Here is a 21,937-nt window from a genome sequence, read left to right as displayed (position 1 = left end):
AAAGTCTATAAATAATAAATGCTGGAGAGGATATAGAGAAAAGGGAGACCTCCTACATTGTTGGTGGGAATGTAAATTGGTTCAGCCACTATGGAAAACACTGTTGAAGTTCCTTAAAAAAATAAAAACAGAGAAAATGATGTGTTGCAGTTCGTGCAGGTTGCAAAGAGTCAGACATGACTTAGAAACTGAACGAAAACAACAGAAAGCAACTATATAATTCTGCAATCCCACTCGTGAGCATACATCCGGAGAAAACCATAACTCAATAAGACATGTGCACCTCAATGTTCAGTGCAGCACTATTTACAATAGTCAAAACATGGAAGCAACCTAAATATCCATCCACAAATGAATGGATAAACAAGATGTGGTATATATATATACACACACATACAAAATGGAATATTGCTTAGCCATAAAAAGAATGAAACAATGCCATCTGCACCAACTTGGATGGACATAGAAATTATTATACTAAGTGAAGTAAACTAGAAAAGGAAAGGCAAATATTATATCACTTATGTGTGGGCTCTATAAGAAAAAAAAAGACACAAAGGAACTTATTTCCGTAACAGAAAGAGACACAGACACAGAAAAAAAAAATTGGCTTTTTGGTTACCAAAGGGGAAAAAGGGGTGGAAGGAGGGATAAATTAGGAGGCTAGGATTAACACACACACACACAAACACTAATATGTATAAAACAGATAACCAACAAGGACCTATTTATAACACAGAGAACTATACTGAATATTATGTAATAACCTATAAGGGAAAAGAATCAAAAAAATATGTATATGGGCTTCCCTGGTAACTCAGATAGTAAAGAATCTGCCTGCAATGCAGGAGACCTAGGTTCAAGCCCTGGGTTGAGAAGATCCCCTGGAGAAGGGTACAGCTACCCACTCCAGTATTCTTGTCTGGAAAAGTCCAAGGACAGAGGAGACAGGCAGGCTACATGGGGTTGCAAACAGTTGGACACGACTGAGGGACTTTCACTTTCACACACACACACACACACACACACACACACACACACACACACACACACACAGAGCGATTTCTGAATAACTGTGCTATACATCTTGGAGAAGGCAATGGCACCCCACTCCAGTACTCTTGCCTGGAAAATTCCATGGACGGAGGAGCCTGGTAGGCTGCAGTCCATGGGTCACTAAGAGTTGAACACGACTGAGCGACTTCACTTTGACTTTTCACTTTCATGCACTGGAGAAGCAAATGGCAAGCCACTCCAGTATTCTTGCCTAGAGAATCCCAGGGATGGGGGAGCCTGGTGGGCTGCCGTCTGTGGGGTCACACAGAGTCGGACATGACTGAAGCGACTTAGCAGCAGCAGCTATACATCTGAAATTTATTTGATGTTGTAAATCATTTATACTTCAACTAAAAAAATACATGTACACACCTTGGCATTTTTAGTCTATTTTGAAAATAAAGTTTCACTAGCCCTTTAAGTGTTCTTGCCTGGAGAATCCCAGGGACGGGGGAGCCCGGTGGGCTGCCGTCTCTGGGGTCGCACAGAATCGGACACGACTGAAGCAACTTAGCAGCAGCAGCAGCAGCCCTTAAAGTAGATATAGGCTAAAATACAACAGGTACATTAAAATTTTCATGTTTCTAGGTGAGAGCACAATTGATTTATGTGTTGTTGGTTTTTAAGCACAATATAATCCATTAATGCCTGGTGTATGTCTGTTGTTCCCAAATACTTATTTTAGATACATTCACACAAGGTCCCCCCAAATTATTACTGGATAATGGTAATCTAAGGTTGATTTAAAGTCACCTTCTTCTCACATTGCTTTCTTTTTCAGGTATCCATCCTTTCAGGGGTTGGAAAAAAGGCTTATTGATATTTCCTATCATTAAAAAGGCTCCTTGCCTTTCCCTCTGATTCAACCTCTTCTTCCCATGCTCTTTACCAATTCAACCCATATTTTCTCAAACCCACTGAATAGGATTGACAGAAGGGGCAAATGATCCATAGGGAAAACATTTTTGGCTATAGAAGGAATCAGGCTTCCCTGGTGGCTTAGACAGTAAAGAATCTGCCTGCAATGCAGGAGACCTGGGTTTGATCCCTGGGTCTGGAAGATCCCCTCTCCCTTGGATAAGGAAATGGCTACCCATTCCAATATTTTTTGCTTGGAGAATCTCATGCCCAGAAGAGCCTGGTGGGCTACAGATCATGGGGTCACAAAGAGTTGGATATGACTGAGCAGCTAAGCAGATATAGAAGGAATCAGTCTAAATAAATCTGAATTATAGTTACTTACATTTTTCAATTATAATGAAAAATAGTGAAACTGTATGAATTCTTTTATTCTATAGAGAAGTAATAGAAAAATTTTAAGTTCAGTGTCCACCTGCCTCCCTCTGCCCCTTCAGAAAGATATAGTTTAGATACCTGGGGGGCACCGTACATGTACAGCACGAGAGGGTCTTGTTTGGGGATCACACACCAAGCTTTCTGCCAAGGTTTTGACTTTTCCATATACTGAAGAAAGCTGCACACCACACTGTTTCCAGATACTTCCGCTGATTCAATCTAGAAAATATAATGCAAAGAAATAGTGAGACATAGAAATGAACACAAAATAAACCCAGATATTGAAGTAATTCAACTGAAGGGAATATTCATAAATTATGCCTCCTGGGATTGTCCAAAAGAAGGTTCATCTGCAATAGTTATTTAAATATGCATCTAGATCTATGATGAATTAAGTCAATTTTAATTGTATTAGCAGACCTTGAATTTACACAAAATTAAACATTTATTGACTACATACTATGAAGGCACTTTTCTTAGCTTACTACTTGTATCAATTCATGTAACATTCACACCAACACCGAAAAGGTATTGCTTTCATTATCATGAGGTTTAGAGACGAAATAGCTTTCCTAAGATTTAGGAAATGGTGTATTAGGATTTGAGTCTGAATCCAGAGCTTGAACTCTTAGCCACAATGCTCTATCAGCATCACTATTTAAGAATACAATAGCAAAACGGCAAATGATTACCAGCAATCTCTGCCCTTTACCTGAGATAATTTCAAAGTTTTTAAAATTACATTAACTCTTGGTAGAGCCATGTACAGTTTTCTGCTTTGGCTCCTAATACATAAATAACTGGTTAAAAAGGGAACAAAATCCTTTGACTAATGATGGTTTTTATTACATATATTATAGAAAGCAGTTGGTTTGCATCTATTTTCTGTTTTTCTTTTCTATTTTTTTGGCCATGCTAAAAAATGGTCAATGGTGTGCATCTGTTTTCTGCCTTTTTCTTTTCTTTCTATTTGAGGCATGCAGGATCTTAGTTCCCTGACCAGGTATTGAACCTGTGTTCCCTGCAGTGTAAATGCAGTGTCTTAACTACTAAACTGCTAGGGAAATCCCTACATCTATTTCGTATTTCTCAAATCCAGTGTCATCCACTGAGCAGTGCTGGTGTGCAAACTGTTTTGCTACCAGTTAGAGATAAGCACAAAAAGTAAGAGTAAGCATTTAGAAACTTTTACAGCAATCTGACTTGTGATGATACCTGAGTATATAATTGTGTATTTTACAAAAATATAGCTAAGCAGATGAACATTTAAAATCAATCTGAAGACAAGGAACACTAACTCTGGACTCAAATGAAATGTTACCTATCTTCCCTGACCCCAAGGCATTCCATACTTTGTATTATCATACTGCAAAAATTTTATACTAAATTATGACTTTTGTTTCTAGGATCTACTGAAGCACATCTTTCTACCATGCCCTGACAGAGAAAGTCCACTCTGGTTTGCCATACAAGCAACACCTATATCCTAGAAGAATACAGAGTTATAGCTTGTGGGACTGTACTTTAACCTCAGTTCAGTTCAGTCGCTCAGTTGTGTCTGACTCTTTGCAACCCCATGAATCGCAGCACGCCATGCCTCCCTGTCCATCACCAACTCCGGGAGTTCACTCAGACTCACGTCCATCAAGTCGGTGATGCCATCCAGCCATCTCATCCTCTGTCATCCCCTTTTCCTCCTGCCCCCAATCCCTCCCAGCATCAGAGACTTTTCCAATGAGTCAACTCTTTGCATGAAGTGGCCAAAGTACTGGAGTTTAAACTTTAGCATCATTCCTTCCAAAGAACACCCAGGGCTGATCTCCTTTAGAATGGACTGGTTAGATCTCCTTGCAGTCCAAGGGGCTCTCAAGAGTCTTCTCCAACACCACAGTTCAAAAGTATCAATTCTTCGGCTTTCAGCCTTCTTCACATTTTAACCTCAAGTGGACTTTAAAGTTTATGATCCTTCTTCACTTAACAGAAATGACTTTTGTATGTTTATACAGCATAGATGTTTAATAAATACTAAGTGATTCTTAGAATCAATGAATTGTAGATGTTCTAAATAAACCAAGTATTTCTATAACTTTAGATACGTAAGGATTTTGATCACGAGCCTATTCTTCACAGATTTCCAGGCTATCTTGAACTTTCTGTCACCCAGAGCCTTATTATATAATTTATTACTTATGTTGTTAATATATTTGGGTATAAAGCTCATTTCAGATATTAATTGCATTATAGTTCCTAGGTTTGGGAGGTCTGAATATATGTAAAACATTAAATCAAACTCAGTTGTAAGACATTTCATATTTCAATATAGTTCTCAGATTACTGCCACTGGTCATTAAACGATGCTTTTAATGCAATAAGCGGGAAGAGTTTTTCAGGTAATAAGACTTTAATCTAAATTTTTATATCATACAGTAGTTTTCAAAGCCAATATGATGAAATTGAGAGAGACACTTTCTTCTTAAAAATATATAGACATATTATAATAAGTTGAGCATTAAAAGAGATACAATTAATACTCTAATATTTGACTACACCTTCACAAAGTCAATACACAATCAGCCCTCTATATCTGTGGATACAGACCCTAAGGATATAAAGGGCTGGCTATACCACAGCACTGAATGGATGTAAGAGATTTGAGCATCCAATGGATTTTGGTATCTGTGGAGGGGCCTGGAATCAATCCCCCAGATACCAAGGAAGGACTAGATTTACTTTCAAATGCTTGTTGGTTAATTGAGCAATGCCCCTGTTCTTTCTATACAACTAAGCATGATCCCAAGAGTCAGCAACAGAACAAAAGTATAAATCTTGCTCATCATGGTCCAAATTGTTATACTAAGAGAAATAACAAAGTATATTACTTGTATTTTTCAGAGTTAAAAGGAAATTCTATTTCTAGTATAAAAAATAAAAAAGAAAAGAAAAAAATCTGAAAGATATCCAGTATTTAATATTTCATACCTCTAAAATTCCTTTTCTTTTCTTTTCTTCACTGTCTGTGAATCCACTTATTATTTGATAACAGTCTTTACAGACTTTGCTCAATTTACCACCATCATACTCAAGTTGAGCTTTATAATCAGAACACTTCCAACAAACCACCTTAAATTAAGAAAAAATAACAAAGTGAATAATCATATTTATAAAATAAGATTTAAGCAGTAATCAGTTATGGGTAATAATAAATGAGAAAAAGGTAAATGCAAAAGGCAAATTTTTTTACTAGACTAGTAATATTCCCATGAGCATTTAGAATATTTGTCATGGTATTATAATGTTATCTGTGATGGGCTCTGCTTGCTCATCCTTCTCTTTCTGGCCCCTGAAGGTAGGAAATCTTCGAAGGCTTGGTACAGATTTCCATACTTCATGCGCATGCAGGTATACTCAGTCATGTCTGACTCTTGGCACGCTATGGACTACAGCCCACCAGGCTCCTCTGGCCGCGGGATTTTCCAGGCAGGAATACCGGAGTGGGCTGCCACTTCCTCCTCCAGAGGACCTCCGTGACCCAGGGATCAAACCTGCCTCCCCTGTGTCTCCTGCGTTGGCAGGTGGATTCTTCACTACCGAGTTACCTGGGAAGCATACTTCTGCATATTTAATCAATATCCTCCCCAAAGGAGTTCATAGTCTTCCTTGCCCTCAGCTTTCTCCTTATTACACTCAGACCTCCCAACGGTACTCCCTATTGCTCTAAATAACACAGCCTTCTAACCAGTCATGGCAAGTCAGAAACCTAGGAGTCATCCTGACTGCTCTCTTTACCTCACCCCACAGATTCACCTTATTATAAAGCTCTGCTGATTTTACCTCCCAGGCACTTTTTCAATCTGTCATTTCTTCCTTGTAATCACCTGAGTCCAAGCTATCAGTGTCCTTGGACCATTATAGCCTCATGACTGGTCCTTGTAGCACACTTACTGGAGTCCAGGTGCTGCTCTAAGAGTCCCTTCAAGCTATTTTCCAAATGGAATGAGATACTTACTTCCTTTAAAATGCTAATCTGGTATGTTTCTCTTCTGTTTAAATTCCTTTAAAATCTTCCCTTTGCTCTTGGATAACGAGCAAATTTTTAACCATGGCCTATAAAGTCTTGCATAATCTATCCCTTTTATTCTGTCTTCAGTGACACTGACTTCGTATAGTTCCTAAAGTGCTATGCTTCCTTCCCTCTCTCATCTATGCTTCAGCAAGTTAATTCTTGCTCATTTTTCAGATATTTTACTCAAATTTCACTTCCTCAAGGAAGACTCTTCCAACTTCCAGAATATGGCCCATCTCACTACTGTGTTACTAAAGTTTCATGTACTTTTTTCATGTACTGAACACAATTTCTAATCATATACTGGTGTGATTATTTGATTAATGTCTATCAACCTCACTAGGCTTCTAAGCTCTATGAGGAATCATCCTTGTATATTTTGCTCCCTATTTATATAATAAATATTTATAGAATGCCAATGACATTTATAGAATACCAAGGACATTTATAGAATGAATGACTACAATGCAAATGCATGCTACTTCTTAGTGAATGGTATTTTTTTCAAATTATTATAATTGTTAAAAAAAAAAAAAACCTTGTGGTTTAAAAAATCATCTCCTTGCTTCTAGAAGCAATTTTCCATTTATAGTAGAAAAACTACATTTGAGAAATAGAAATATTAGCAAAACTTTGGGGTTAGATTCACAGCATGTAAAATTCATGATCAAAATTATCCATTGTTTTCTCATGATTACAATGAAATTACTCTAGGATTTAAAATTAAACATGTCTGTATCTGCAAATTCATATCAACTAATATTTATTTTCAAATTATGCCATAGAATATTCAAACATATTTTTGTTTATTGAAAATAGTATGTCAATATCTGATATCATTTCAAGTAAACTCAGTGATAGATTTAAAAAGTCTTACCCTGGTGAGGGGGGTGGTGGGGAGAGATATTTGCTATCAATTTGGTTTTGATTATAAAACTGTCTCATTGAGTCAAAACTTGGAAGAAAAATGAAGAATAAATACGCAGAGTAATTGAGCATAATCTATGAGTACTATCAATAAAAACTGTTGCACAAAAGCATACTAATAATACACTCAATCATGACACTACAATGCCTACCCTTCTGTCTTTGTGTTGCTTTTTAGAAGAAAGTATTAATCTTCAACTTGGTTTATAAGGCCCTCCAAAGCCTGCTACTACTTCTCTCCAGCTTCAGTTCATGCTTTGTTTCTTCTCACTCTTTCCACATGCAACAATTCAATTGCTGCAAACCTGTCAGCTGCCTTTTCTGATTTGCGTTGCTGAATTTTGTTAGAGAAACATCACTGTATTAAATGGGCTAGTGTGGCCTTTTAAATTTACAACCATAAACCTCTATAGGTAGCCAGCAGGCTATCATTGTAGGCTCTTTTACATGCCCAGAGACAACTCTCTTTTTCAAATCGTCTGCCCCCTTCTTCCTTGCCCTTTTACTTTTGGATGATGACTCTTCCTCATATATCAGTGAAAATGTACATAGTATCAGACCTAAATCCCCTCATTCCCCACCAGAAAATCAAAAACACACCCACAAACAATAAATAATAAATCAAAGCGCATTAAAAAAAACCCAAAAAACAAAACCACATCTACATTAGCACTCACCTTTCCCTTCATCCTCTGTTATAATGGAGAGAAGTTGCCTTCTCCCTATCAAAAGCCTGAACTTCTACTTAAGCTATAGGTTTCATCTCTTATTTTCTCAAAGCTCTTGACTCCTTTGGTTCTTATTTATCTATTTCTTAGATCACTTATTATGCTCCAGCTGCATAACCTTTTGATAGTCTCAAGAAAAGATCAACTTCTTTCCTACCAAAGGGCTTTTGATATACAACTCTTACTGCCTTAATGTACTTCTCGCCTTTCTTTTTTATGGTAGCCCACGTTTTAGGCATCAGCTTAAATATCAACCCTTCAGATAGGTCTTCATTTTTCTAAGTAAAATTGCTTCCATATCTTGTTTCATTACCATTATTCTCCATTTTAACTTCTTGATTTCTTATTGCATTTATAGTCAATTGAAATTCTTTTCTGTTTACTTGACGGATCTGTTTTCCCCATTAAAATGTGAATTCTGTGAAACTGGCTATCATTTTGCTTACCAGTTTTCCCCCTGGACCCAACACAATCTTTTGCATTAAGTTATCACCAAAATAAGTTTATCAACTAAGTGATTTATTGAATGATTTCTTTTTATTTTCTAAGATAATTATTTTATAACACTTATATACTGATTAGCAACCTTAATGACCAAGAAATCTCACATACATGTCCACATGCTCGACAATGATGCCTTCTTCTTGTCAGGGCATTAAAAGATTCCTTGCATTTCATACACATTGTAACTTCATTATCTCGGATCCATTTTGGAGCTCTTTTGCCTAGCTCAGCAGTCTAAAAAGGAAAGAGATTCCATTTTAATGGCAAAACTGTCATTTCCATCCATCCATCCATTTAAGAAGCATTTTAACAACATTGTTCATATCATGTCCTGAACCTCAGAATGCAAAAGAAAACAAAGGTTCAAAGAAGTTTAAGCAGCATGAAAAGGCACTCTATTGTATTCATCTAAGAAATAAGATTCTGTCCAAACAGCCAGTTTTGATGTCGTAAAGGATAAAAAAATGGATAACAAAATGACTACATAGATATTCTGCAACTGCAGAAAGAAAAGAACTTAAAGAATTTAATTCAACTTACAGAAACCTCTGAGTGAATCTCATTATCCTTGGCAATTGCATTTCTGAAAGTTTCATGCCTCTGATGGAAAGCATCAATAGTCTCTTGAAGTGCCTAAAATATATATGAAATTCAAACACATATTAAAGTATCATATGCAAATTAATTAAACAAATAAATACTTTATTAAACAAATACCTAAGATATAAATCATCTTAAAAATTAACGGTGATGACTTTAACTTATTCTGATGACTACAATATGTGCATAATACAACAATATATGCACATCTGGGTACACATACAGTTCTTGTTTAGCTGCTAAACTGTGTCTGATTCTTTCCATGACCTGAGCCTGCCAGGCTCCTCTGACTATGGGATTCTCAGGCAAGAATACTGGAGCAGACTTACAGAGGTTACCACAAAACAAAAATGAAAACAGAAATCAGGTTTACCTTGATCCATTCTTCTTTGTCTTGCTCAGAACTAAAACATATAACAACAAAAAATTAAAGTGAACAAAGAGAACATTAATGAGTTACATCTGGTGCATAAAACTATGTTTTTATGTTATTCCAACCTTATGAAAAATTTGGGGATGTCCAAGAAGGAGTTATAATAAAACCAAAACAGAAACTCTGGCAACTGAACATATGAATTTATAAACATAGTTTTAGACTATTTATTTTGGTACATACAATTTTTGACAGAGAGAGTTAAGTTGGGCTTCTATTGGTTTAACAACCATCAACTAGTAGTATATATTAGGTATCTGTAGATCTAGCATTATACTAGATATAGGCTTAGTCTTCCAATTCACTTTTATGAAAACACGAGGCTTTGAAAGGCTACTAGTCACAACCCATCTTAGGAAAGATTGTAATTATCCTTGAGAACATAAATTGTCTTTGTAAGTAAGGCCTCCGGGAGATATTTCACGTTTCCTTTGATAAGCAATTTAATTTTATTTTGCTAGGAGGCTTCAGACAACACCATGCCTAATTCATTAGAGATAAAGCACAACAAAGATTTAAATGCCTGTGGGAAGGAGATTTCACAGATTAATGAACCCCAGTATTTAATAATTTTCTGGTGGGAAAATAATTTCCCATTTAGTAGACTTTATCTCCAAATTGAGGGATTGTGAAGAATGGGCTCTGTTTGTTTGTGTGTATCTGGTAGGCTAAGGCTAAGTTTGAGGCCCAGTCTCAGCCTGAATGTCACATGCCTCAGTCCCAAAGGTATCACACATGTGAGAGTCTGGCAGAAGGCTTGCTCCTGTTAACACCATCCATCTTTCTCACAAATTTATTACTGAGTATCATGATATGCCAGGAATGCTGCTGGAATCTGTGTCTGCCAAATGTTGAAGAGTCTGCTTATTTTTCACATGGGGATCCTTGAACCAAGAACCTTGGTGGGGGCAGGGGCTTCAATCTTACCCCTCAAAAAAGATTTCTCCTAATGCTATGCCCACTCCCACAAAATCAGCTCTGTTGCTCTGGAAGCATAGTCATCTGCTAGCTGCTTTTAGCCTTTTAAATGAAAAGTAACTTGACAAGTCTTCAATGTTTTTTGTTTTACTTTCTCAATCATGACATATTTTTTTTACTCCTTTGTTTATTCATTACTCTATTTTTATAACCATTTGGCAATAGAAAACCATTGATAAAAACTATATAAAATAATTTTGATTCAAAAGCTTATATTCTTTTGAATGTGGAAGGGGAAGCAGAGTATAAGAGGTCAGTCTTGAGGCTGACTTATTTAGTAAGAAAAGCAGTACATTTTTTCCTGTATTTGCTTCAGAAGTGAATTCTCTTTAAGTACCATCAAATATATACCCAAATTGAGGTTCCATTTAATCCCTCTGACCTTCTGAGAATTTCAATGTGCGTCTATACTCTTGAGAGAGTCATTATGGACCAGAAGATAAATAATCACATTTCATTCGTATCTGCAAGTCACCAAATAGTGATAAATACAACTAATTCAATGAGTTAGGCTGCTGCTGCTAAGTCGCTTCAGTTGTGTCTGACACTGTGCGAACTCAGAGACGGCAGCCCACCAGGCTCTGCCATCACTTGGATTCTCCAGGCAAGAACACTGGAGTGGGTTGCCATTTCCTTCTCCAATGCATGATAGTGAAAAGTGAAAGTGAAGTCACTCAGTCATGTCTGACTCTTTGCAACCCCATGGACTGCAGCCTACCAGGCTCCTCCATCCATGAGATTTTCCAGGCAAGAGTACTGGAGTGAGTTGCCATTGCCTTCTCCAAATGAGATTAAGGGAATAAGAAATTTAAGGAAAAATGAATGTATTTTCAATACTAATTGTAATGTACCCTATAGTACCTGTTGCAACTTTGCAAAATGATAAACTGCCTGTACTTAAGAAAAAAATTTCATGGATCAGCCCCATCCTGAAGGGAAAAATAGCCCAACCTGCTAATGGAGGGGCTGGAGTTTCTTCCTACTAAGGAAAGCCAAGAAACCTTGACAATCTCTTGTCTGCTGTTCAGACACATCTCTTAGGTTTGCAGATTTGGAACTATGCTCACATTCAGAGCCAGCAACACCTTCATTCATCAGTAATGAAGACTTTCATGGTGATCTGAAATATTGATGAGTCTTCCTTGTTACCAGGGCCACTTAGTAAGTCAACCACTGAATAAGACTTCAGTCAGGAGCTTCCACGCACAGCAACATACATTTGTTCTCATAGGTTTGACAGCTGGGGTCCAAATCTCACCATGATAAAGTAGGAAAACTGTAACATTTAAGGCCAAGTCCTTCACCACTTTAACTCATGCTTGAAATTCCACCTCCTAATCCTCAGAGAACCCTCCTGGAAGCTCCCTAAGCAAAGCAGGTTCATTAAATATTTTCTGTGGAAAATCAAAGAACTGGCGAGGTATTTCTTCAAACTTTCCTAGTCTGACACATGTTCCATATCTGTATTCACCATTCCCTTGCTCCCTGGGCACAAATTCATACTAAAATAATTTATTCTCTTTTGAAAATATGAAGTTTAAGCTCATACAGAGTTGTGTATGCTAAGTCACTTCAGCTGTATCTGACTCTTTGCAACCCTATGGACTGTAGCCTGGCAGGCGCCTTACTAATAAGCACAAATATCTTGGATGAGTTCACGTGAGCAGCCAGAACCACACAGAAAGGAACACAAGGGCTCTCTGATTCTCCAAAGGCTCTAAGGTATCAGAACTATTAGAGCTGGGATTAGTAGTTAACCTTCTGATCTGTACAGAACTTTTGGCCAATCTCAATTTTCACCATGCTTGGTCTTTATAGGATAAAAGGATGATAGTTTCTTAAAGCAGATATTTTAAGATCTGACAGCATTATGTTTTCTAGAGGTTCACACATGAGGTGGCTGTGATCTACTACAGGTGGTTCTCAGGTTTTTTTTTTCTTTCCAAACATGGTTATGCTAGAAGGATGGATGCTAGATCTCTAGCTCTTTTCTCCTACTCAATAAAGCATATAAGAAGAGCCACCCCTTCCATAATTCCTGGTTGCAAAAGGCTACTACCACCCCAAATGACCCCCTTTATGTATCATCAATTGTGGCAGGAGAATTAGCTTTTCCAAAATGCCTCCCCCAGTCATTCTCTAGACCAAACTGCCATTAAGTCCTATGGATGCAGAGTCTCTGAAGGACAGATTGCTAAAGCTTCAACGTTTATCATGAAATAATAAACATCAATAAACATTTGTGAACCAAAAGAAAAGACGGAGGGGAAAATGGTTAGGAGAGACATTTTTCCTCCAAGACTTGAAACTTTGGCTTGAAAGCAACAACTTCATTCTTTGCACCTTGTAAATCTCAACAGCCACATTAATTTATTGAATGTTTACTGTCTGAAAGATCAGTATCCTAGGTACCAGGAATCAAAAAGGAAGACAATTTCTGACTTTCAAGAGCTTACATCTTTCCATTTATGTTCAACCAAGCTTGGGAAAAGGCCTCAGAATTATTGTATCCTACGATTTAACCTGAAGCTTTTGGAAAGTTGTGAGAGAGGAATGGTTCTCTTACCTGGCTTGCAGTTCCAGTGTTCTCTCTTTCCCAGATATCTGGAAAGTGTGTGGATATTCCTCATTGTGAGTCTCTATAATTTTCATTCCATCGATGCCTACCCTGGTTCGAACAGTGAACTTAGAGCCCACCAAGCTGAATTTTGGCACACAGTATAACAACATGTTGTTGAACTGCAAGAAAGAGGAATACACGTTAAAAAAACAGGAAAACAAGGCAGAGGAAAGTGAACAACATTGAAAGTAGCCCAAGGCAAAAATTCCAGGGAATATCATGCTTTCTTTGTGAAAAAATTATTTCTATACTATAGAGCTTTTATTGCTTATATCAAAATGATTAATTATAAAATATGTAGCATGTGTTTTCCTTTGTTGGTTCATAAATATTTTGCTAATATTTAAGTAAATAAATCCTTTTATACTAATAAGAAAATGAGGTAAAGAACTTAGGTTCAGTAACAATTTATTAAGGATCTTCTATATACCAGAAACTGAAGTTCTCAGCCACATAAGTTGAAGCCCTTAGACAATAAAATTTATAATTGTTGTATCTCAGACAACAAGTCTGTAATAGCTGTTAAAGGAAAAGAGCAATATTTAGCAATTATTTTTACCAATGTGCTTAATGTTAAGTTTATTATACAGAGTGAAGTAAGTCAGAAAGAGAAAGATAAATATCATTATTCTAATGCATATATATGGAATCTAGAAAAATGATACTGAAGAATTTATTTACAGGGCAGCAGTGGAGAAAAAGACATAGAGAATAGACTTATGGACATGGGGAGAGGGGAGAGGGTGAGATGTACAGAAAGAGTAACATGGAAACTTACAATGCCATATGTAAAATAGACAGCCAACAGGAATTTGCTGTATGGCTCAGAAAACTCAAACGGGGCTCTTTATCAAACTAGAGGAGTGGGATGGGGAGGGAGATGGGAAGGAGGTTCAAAAGGGAGGGGATATATGTATGCCTATGGCTGATTCATGTTGAGGTTTGGCAGAAAACAATGAAAGTCTGCAAAGCAATTATCCCTCAATTAAAAAATAAATAAAAAATTTTAAAAAGTAGGTACATTATTCATTTAAATTTATTAGAGCATGGGTTAAAACAGTAAATCATCTGGAAAAAACAAAGTCACTGTTTTATATTGTCACCCATCTCCAATAAGAATTCATCATGTATGAATTAATAGAAAAGTCATCTATTTTAGTAAAAAGTCTTTACTTAAAATGAAGAATTTATTTTGAAACTGAATCAAATTACTGCCTCATTTCTAGTCAATAATGAACAGCCCCTGCTAATTACTACCAAGCAATGATTTGGGGAGGGCATTTAATTAACTTTTAAATATATTAAATTATGCAAAAGGATGAAATTCTAAGTACCTAGATTAACTTGCAGGCAGATTACTAAAGAAGGTCCATAATTTTCTTCCTACTTCATATTTATTGTTTCTAACATTGTTTCTAAGATTAAATATATATTTTTTATAAGACAAAAGCTACTAAGAACTTAACCTCTTATGTAACCTCTCATTCCTCAGGATCATTATCTGTAAAAGTCACAAGTTGCTGAGAGGATTAAATGAGGAATAATGTCCTGTTCTGCCAGGTCTTCTGTTTAGCTCCAAACATCAAAGAAATGTTGATGGATATTTAAAACATTTCAACATGTTTATGTGACAATGTCCACTGTACTCATTCTGAAAGTAAATTTTTTAACCAGTTGTTCCTCATACATTATTTTTAACTTCCTATAACCACTGTCATAAATTTCATTTCCACACTGGATAATGCGGAAATAAGAGGTAACCAAATACATTTTTATCATATATACCTAACTATAACATTTCAAATTCACATTTCTAGAAGGGAATAGAATCCATCTTTACCATTAATTGCCCACTATATTCTAAGTATGGCAATCACAGCCTCCTTGTAGTACACAAAATCTGGAGATCTGAAACTACTCTTAAAGGTTATCATCATCACTGCAGCTTGATTAAGGCAACACCTTGCTTGCTAACTGTTCATGCCACTATTTCTTTCTCTTTTCTATCAAGGCCTTCTCAGGAGGGGGTTTTGCAACATCTGAACAGTGCGGCAGGGCTACAAAGCAGCCACCAAAATGGAGAGGACTCACACTTTCAAGACAGCAACAACAATCAAATTTTTCTGCAAACTGAGTGACAAATGTAATGTTAAGGAATGAAATTTCTGAGTTATCCGATACACATACTCAAATGTGATGGATAAAGTTCGACAAAGTCTTATCATCTTATAGAAACACAAGCCCATGAATATGGAAGTTCTGAGCATTTGCTTTTGGTAGTTATGCTCAGAAAAGATGACAGACTATCTTATAATGATGTGCTTCTCTTTCCCTTTCATGCTTTCAGGATTACATTTCCCCTATTCTTCCTAAGTGGGACTTCACATTCTAAATTGTCAATATTATATATTATATAAACTCAGGTTACAATATACCTAATAAATAGCCTTCTTCTTCTACTTAGAGGTGCAGGTGATAATGCTTACAAAGAAGTCTATGTCATATACATAGAAGAATTAAATAGCTAGTCCTGTTCCCTCTGTGAATCTTGCTCCTATGGCAAAAGCCACCATCACCTTCTCTGGGTTTTTGCTAGGACTAAAAGAGGAAGTTATAACAACTGTTGGACCAAGTAGACTGACTTTCCCTTTCAGTGAAAGGGATTCTTTTTATTCCATGCCCATAGCTCAGAAGTAGTTACTGATAAAGCATTCTCTGGCTGGCAAGCTGTAGAAGAGCTAGACTGTGCCAAAACTTAGAAGAAAATCTCAATTTTATTAAAAGAGTAGGGGGTTTCACCTACTTGATCTCCAGTGTTCCTTGATTCTTTCAATTCTCTTAAAATATATTATCTGACTGAAACAATTCAATTTTATATCCCACTCATGACAGTTCATTAAAGTTTGCTTTAGAATGTAAAAATATAATGTTGGAGAAAATTTCCAGTGCCTGGTCTATATTAAAGTTTTAAATTAGTCAAGAGAAAAATATATATGTGTACATATATACATATATGTATATAAAATGACTCAGTCGAAAGCTACAAGGAAATAAGGACTAGAACTCCAAAGAGCCAAAAATAAAATCTCTTATTCTATGGGAGAATTTAGTCGTTTTTTTTTAACTTTCAGATGTCAGATGTGATTACTCAATAGAGTGCCCTACATTAACGTGAAAAGCATAATGAGGAGGCAAGAAAACAATGCAAACACATGAAGATCATTTGAAAGCCGAAATCAAATTTTAAATATAAATTTGGCTTTTCAGATTTACAAATGTAATATCTTCAGAGTAAGAAATAGAAAACTAGCCCTCATTTTACTTCTAGAGAGAAAGGAAAATAAAAAGTTACTTCTGAAGTTTCTGCATATAAGAAAAGTAAGATGCTCCATGGGGATAAATGTGTACTGCAGAGAAGAGAGATTCTACAAGTGCAGTACTAGATGGGGAGGACTGAAAGAATGAACATCACAGGAAATGCTTCTAAGATGGTCTTTAAAAGATGGATAAGGCTTTCCTAAAATTTCTACTGTAGAACTTCATTCTCCTGAAAGGAGAATGACATGTTTGATAACTTATGATAACTGGAACAAGAGAGGTACTTTCACGTGCTTTCCTCAAAGTCACTACTGCTGCATCCCCTCAAGGCTCTGTGCCATCTGTGCTCCAAGCAGCTTCTTATACTGGCTCGGTATTAAGGTATTCAATCCCAAACTATTTCCACAATAATTCTCAAATGTGAACATTAAACCAAGACCACTGGTAGACATATAGCTTAAAGTTTAACTACAGAAACTGTAACACTAATGTTGAAGAGGGGGAAGGAAATTTACCTAAGCACCTAAAGGTAGAGTAAAGACAAACGGAAGACACTGACTACCAGGCATTTTGCCCAGAAAAGGTATTAAGCATGTCTTTTTAATGTGGATTTCTGATGCTCTAACATTTCGGGGCCCTGCTGACATTGGAGGACTGCCCGCTCTCAGTCAGTCAGTTCAGTCACTCAGTCGTGTCCGACTCTTTGCGACCCCATAAACCGCAGCACGCCAGGCCTCCCTGTCCATCACCAACTTCTGGAGTCTACCCAAACCCATGTCCATTGAGTCAGTGATGCCATCCAACCATCTCATCCTCTGTCGTCCCCTGCTCCTCCTGCCCTCAATCTTTCCCAGCATCAGGGTCTTTTCAAATGAGTCAGCTCTTCGCATCAGGTGGCCAAAGTACTGGAGTTTCAGCTTCAACATCAGTCCTTCCAGTGAACACCCAGGACTGATCGATCACCTTTAGGATGGACTGGTTGGATCTCCTTGCAGTCCAAGGGACTCTCAAGAGTCTTCTCCAACACCACAGTTCAAAGGCATCAATTCTTCTGCGCTCAGCTTTATTTATAGTCCAACTCTCACATCCATACATGACTACTAGAAAAACCAGAGACTTGACTAGATGGACCTTTGTTGACAAAGTAATGTCTCTGCTTTTGAATATGCTATCTAGGTTAGTCATAACTTTCCTTCCAAGGAGTAAGTGTCTTTTAATTTCATGGCTGCAATCACCATCTGAAGTGATTTTGGAGCCCCCCAAAATAAAGTCTGTCACTGTTTCCCCATCTATTTGCCATGAAGTGATACTCCCTCTCAGGACTACTCAATTCTGAGACAGTGAGTGACTCACGTGCAAGCATAACTTTAAACTAACAGACCCAGAGCCCACACCCCAACCACCTTCTCTATTGAGTTCTTATACTTTGGGCCAGTATTCCCCTTTTCCAAGAACCCTAAGGCTAGGTACCAGGCAACAGTCCCTGTGCCCCACAGCCTAATGAAATGATTTAAACCAGTAAATTCTAAGCATGTTTTCCCTGCCTTGCCTATTCCTTCTTGCAGAAACCAAACTAAAAGTTCTTGCCCACATGGTCTGCTTGCTCCCTTTGCCTTCTGACCAACCCTGGTACTTTTTCATGAAGCCCTTGGTGTGGCGTTCCTCTGCCTTTTGGGATCTGTGAGTATAACTATCTTTTCAATGGCAATCATCTTCTGATGTGTTGGCAGCACCATATCCAAGTAACCAAACCTATATTTCTAAGTAAACAGCTCTCAGAACCCTAATAAAATATTATAAGTCCCTGATTTACATTTAGGTCTCTATAAAACCTCTGAAAGGTGAAGTTCTTCTTTTGAGCCCAAATGAAGATTTTTTTATAGGTAATTTGGAAACTATCTATAAAAATTATGCTATGAGATATAATTCACAAAAACCCTTTTAAAAAGTATAATTCATGGTTTTTATATAGCTGTAAGTTGTACAACCATCACTACTAATTTCAGAACACTTTATGACTCTAAACAGGAATCCTGTGCCTCTTTCCTCTCCCCACCAGCCCAAGGCTACCACCACTTACTTTCTGTAAGTAGTAAGTGATATTCTAGACATTTCATATAAGTGAGATCATATCATACAATGTGGCCTTTTGTGAGTGGCTTCTTTCACTTACACGATGTTTCAAAGTTTATCCACAGAGCATATATTAGTATTTTATTCCATTTTACTGCCATATAATATTCCAGTGACTAGGTATACCAAATTGTTTATCTATTCATCAACTGATGAACATTTAGGTTGTTTCTACTTTGGGGCTATAATAAATAATTTTGCTCAGAACATTCGTGTACAAATTTTGTGTGGGCATGTTTTCAATTTTCTTGAGTTCTATAAACTTGCACTAGAAATGTTTGATCGCCTGGTGACCAAATGTTCTTTTTTAAAAATGAGAGATATCATGAACACCCTCTGCATGACAGTTAGTTCCTATAAATTTGTCTTTCAAGGGAAGCTGCAATCAGAATCCTCTAGTCCCCAACAACTCATACCAAGGCTCGTGACATGACTGCCATGCAGCAGAGAAGTCAGACGTGACTAACATACTGAGAATGCATCACGTGACAGTCACAGGGCAGCCTCTTTATCAGTGTAACTGCTTCTTTGCCTAGGATAACAATCACAGAAATAGCTAAAATTTACTGAGCTATTATTCAATTATTCAAGGTTAGTTTATTATTAAACATTGTTAGCTGTTATGATTATTATTGTATCATTAGATATAGAAAGGAACTGGAATTAATAGAGACTAAAATATAAAGGCCTGGATGCCCCAAGAAGAGCACTTATTGTCAGTAAGTCCTAGTTCAGTTCAGTTCAGTCACTCAGTCGTGTCCGACTCTTTGCGACCTCATGAACCGCAGCATGCCAGGCCTCCCTGTCCATCACCAACACCCGGAGTCCACCCAAACCCATGACCACTGAGTCGGTGATGCCATCCAACCATCTCATCCTCTGTCGTCCTCTTCTCCTCTTGCCTTCAATCTTTCCCAGAATCAGGGTTTTTCCAATGAGTCAGTTCTTTCCATCAGGTGGCCAAAGAATTGGAGCTTCAGCTTTAGAATAGGCCTTCCAATGATATTCAGGAATAATTTCCTGTAGAAGTGACTGGTTTGATCTCCTTGCAGTCCAAGGGACTCTCAAGAGTCTTCTCCAACACCACAGTTCAAAAGCCTCAATTCTTTGGTGCTCAGCTTTCTTATGGTCCAACTCTCACATCCATACATGACTACTGGAAAAACCATAGCTTTGACTAGATGGACCTTTGTTGGCAGAGTAATGTCTCAGTTTTTGAATATGCTGTCTAGGTTGGTCATAGCTTTTCTTCCAAGGGGCAAGCGTCTTTTAATTTCATGGCTACAATCAACATCTTCAGAGATTCTGGAGCCCAAGAAAATAAAGTCTGTCACTGTTTTCTCACTTTTTTGCCATGAAGTGATGGGACCAGATGCCATAATCTTTGTTTTTTGAATGTTGAGTTTTAAGCCAGCTTTTTCACTCTCCTCTTTCACTTTCATCAAGAGGTTCTTTAATTCCTCTTTGCTTTCTGCCATAAGCCTGGTATCACCTGCATATCTGAGATGACTGATATTTCTCCTAGTAATCTGAATTCCAGCTTGTGCTTCACTCAGCCCAGCATTTTGCATGACCATCACCTCCAGTAGCTTACTTGACCTCACACTCCAAGATGTCTGGCTCTAGGTGAGTGATCACACAATCATGGTTATCTGAGTCACTAAGAACTTTTTTCTATAGTTCTTCTGTGTATTCTTACCACCTCTTCCCATTATCTTTTGTTTCTGTTAGGTCCATACCATTTGTCTTTTATTGTGCCCATCTCTGTGTGAAGATGCTTCCCTAATAGCTCAGTTGGTAAAGAACCCACCTGCAATGCAGGCGACTCCAGTTCGATACCTGGGTGGGGAAGATCCACTGGAGAAGGGCTAGGCTACCCACTCCAGTATTCTGGCCTGGAGAAGTCCATGGACTCTATAGTCCATGGGGTCGCAAAGAGTCAGACACAACAGAGTGATTTTCACTTTCACTTTGCATGAAATGTTCCCGTTATCTCTAATATTCTTGAAGAGACCTCTAGTCTTTCCCATTCTATTGTTTTCCTTTATTTCTTTGCATTGATCACTTAGGAAGGCTTTGTTATCTCTCCTTGCTATTCTTTGAAACTCTGCATTCAAATGGGTATATCTTTCATTTTTTCCTTTGCCTTTAGCTTCTCTTCTTCTCAGCTATTTGTAAAGCCTCCTCAGACAGTTTGCTTTTTTGTGTTTCTTCTTCTTGGTGATGGTTTTAATCACTGCCTTCTATACAATGTTATGAACCTCTGTCCATCATTCTTCAGGCACTCTATCACATCTAATTCCTTGAATCTATTTCTCACTTCCACTGTATAATCATAAGGGATTTGATATAGTTCATACCTAAATCGTCTAGTGGCTTTCCCTACTTTCTTCAGTTTAAGTCTGAATTCTGCAATAAGCATTTCATGATCTGAGCTACAGTCAACTCGCCGTCTTGTATTTGCTGACTGTATAGAGCTTCTCCATCTTTGGCTGCAAAGAATATAATCAATCTGATTTCGGTGTTGGCCATCTAGTGATGTCCGTGTGTAGCGTCTTCTCTTGTGTTGTTGGAAGAGGGTGTTTTCTATGATCAGTGTGTTCTCTTGACAAAACTGTTAGCCTTTGCCCTACTTCATTTTGTATTCCAAGGCCAAACTTGCCTGTTACTCCGGGTATCTCTTAACTACCTGCTTTTGCATTCCAGTCCCCTATGGTGAAAAGGACATCTTTTTGATACTAGTTCCAGAAGATCTTGTAGGTCTTCATAGAACCGTTCAACTTCAACTTCTTTGGCATTAGTGGTTGAGACATAGACTTGGATTACTGTGATACTGAATGGTTTGCATTGGAAATGAACAAAAATCATTCTGCCATTTTTGAGATTGCATCCGAGTACTGCATTTCGGACTTTGATTGACTATGAGGGCTACTCCATTCTTCTAAGGGATTCGTGCCCCCAGCAACAGATATAATGGTCATCTGAACTAAATTCACCTATTCCGGTCCATTTTAGTTCTCTGATTCCTAAAATGTCTTGCCATGTCCTGCTTAACCACTTCCAATTTACCTTGATTCATGGACCTAACATTCCATGTTCCTATGCAATATTGAGCTTTACAACATCAGACTTTACTTCCATCACCAGTCACATCCACAGCTGGGTGTTGTTTTTGCTTTGGCTTCATCTCTTCATTCTTTCTGGAGTTATTTATCCACTCTTCTCCAGTAGCATATTGGGCACTTACTGACCTGGGGAGTTCATCTTTCAGTGTCATATCT

The 21,937-nt window shown here is 37.5% G+C and overlaps 1 protein-coding gene across 3 annotated transcripts in view; it reads right to left on the bottom strand.

Annotated features, from left to right (window-relative positions):
• LOC120861163 (FYVE, RhoGEF and PH domain-containing protein 4) overlaps nt 1-21,937 on the bottom strand; it is a 151,967-nt gene that overhangs the window by 6,308 nt on the left and 123,722 nt on the right. For all 3 annotated transcript variants that reach the window (XM_040236810.1, XM_040236811.1, XM_040236809.1), the window contains exons 11-16: nt 13,152-13,324; nt 9,548-9,578; nt 9,115-9,207; nt 8,683-8,808; nt 5,332-5,472; nt 2,431-2,571 (exon numbers count right to left, since the gene is read on the bottom strand). In XM_040236810.1, the coding sequence (XP_040092744.1) occupies nt 2,431-2,571; nt 5,332-5,472; nt 8,683-8,808; nt 9,115-9,207; nt 9,548-9,578; nt 13,152-13,324 (705 nt within the window). The remainder of the gene's footprint in view (nt 1-2,430; nt 2,572-5,331; nt 5,473-8,682; nt 8,809-9,114; nt 9,208-9,547; nt 9,579-13,151; nt 13,325-21,937) is intronic.

This window comes from Oryx dammah, unplaced genomic scaffold (genome assembly GCF_014754425.2).
Source record: "Oryx dammah isolate SB20612 unplaced genomic scaffold, SCBI_Odam_1.1 HiC_scaffold_11229, whole genome shotgun sequence".
Taxonomy (NCBI): domain Eukaryota; kingdom Metazoa; phylum Chordata; class Mammalia; order Artiodactyla; family Bovidae; genus Oryx; species Oryx dammah.
The sequence above is the reverse complement of the archived record's forward strand: the minus strand, read 5'-3'. Positions and strand labels throughout refer to the sequence as shown.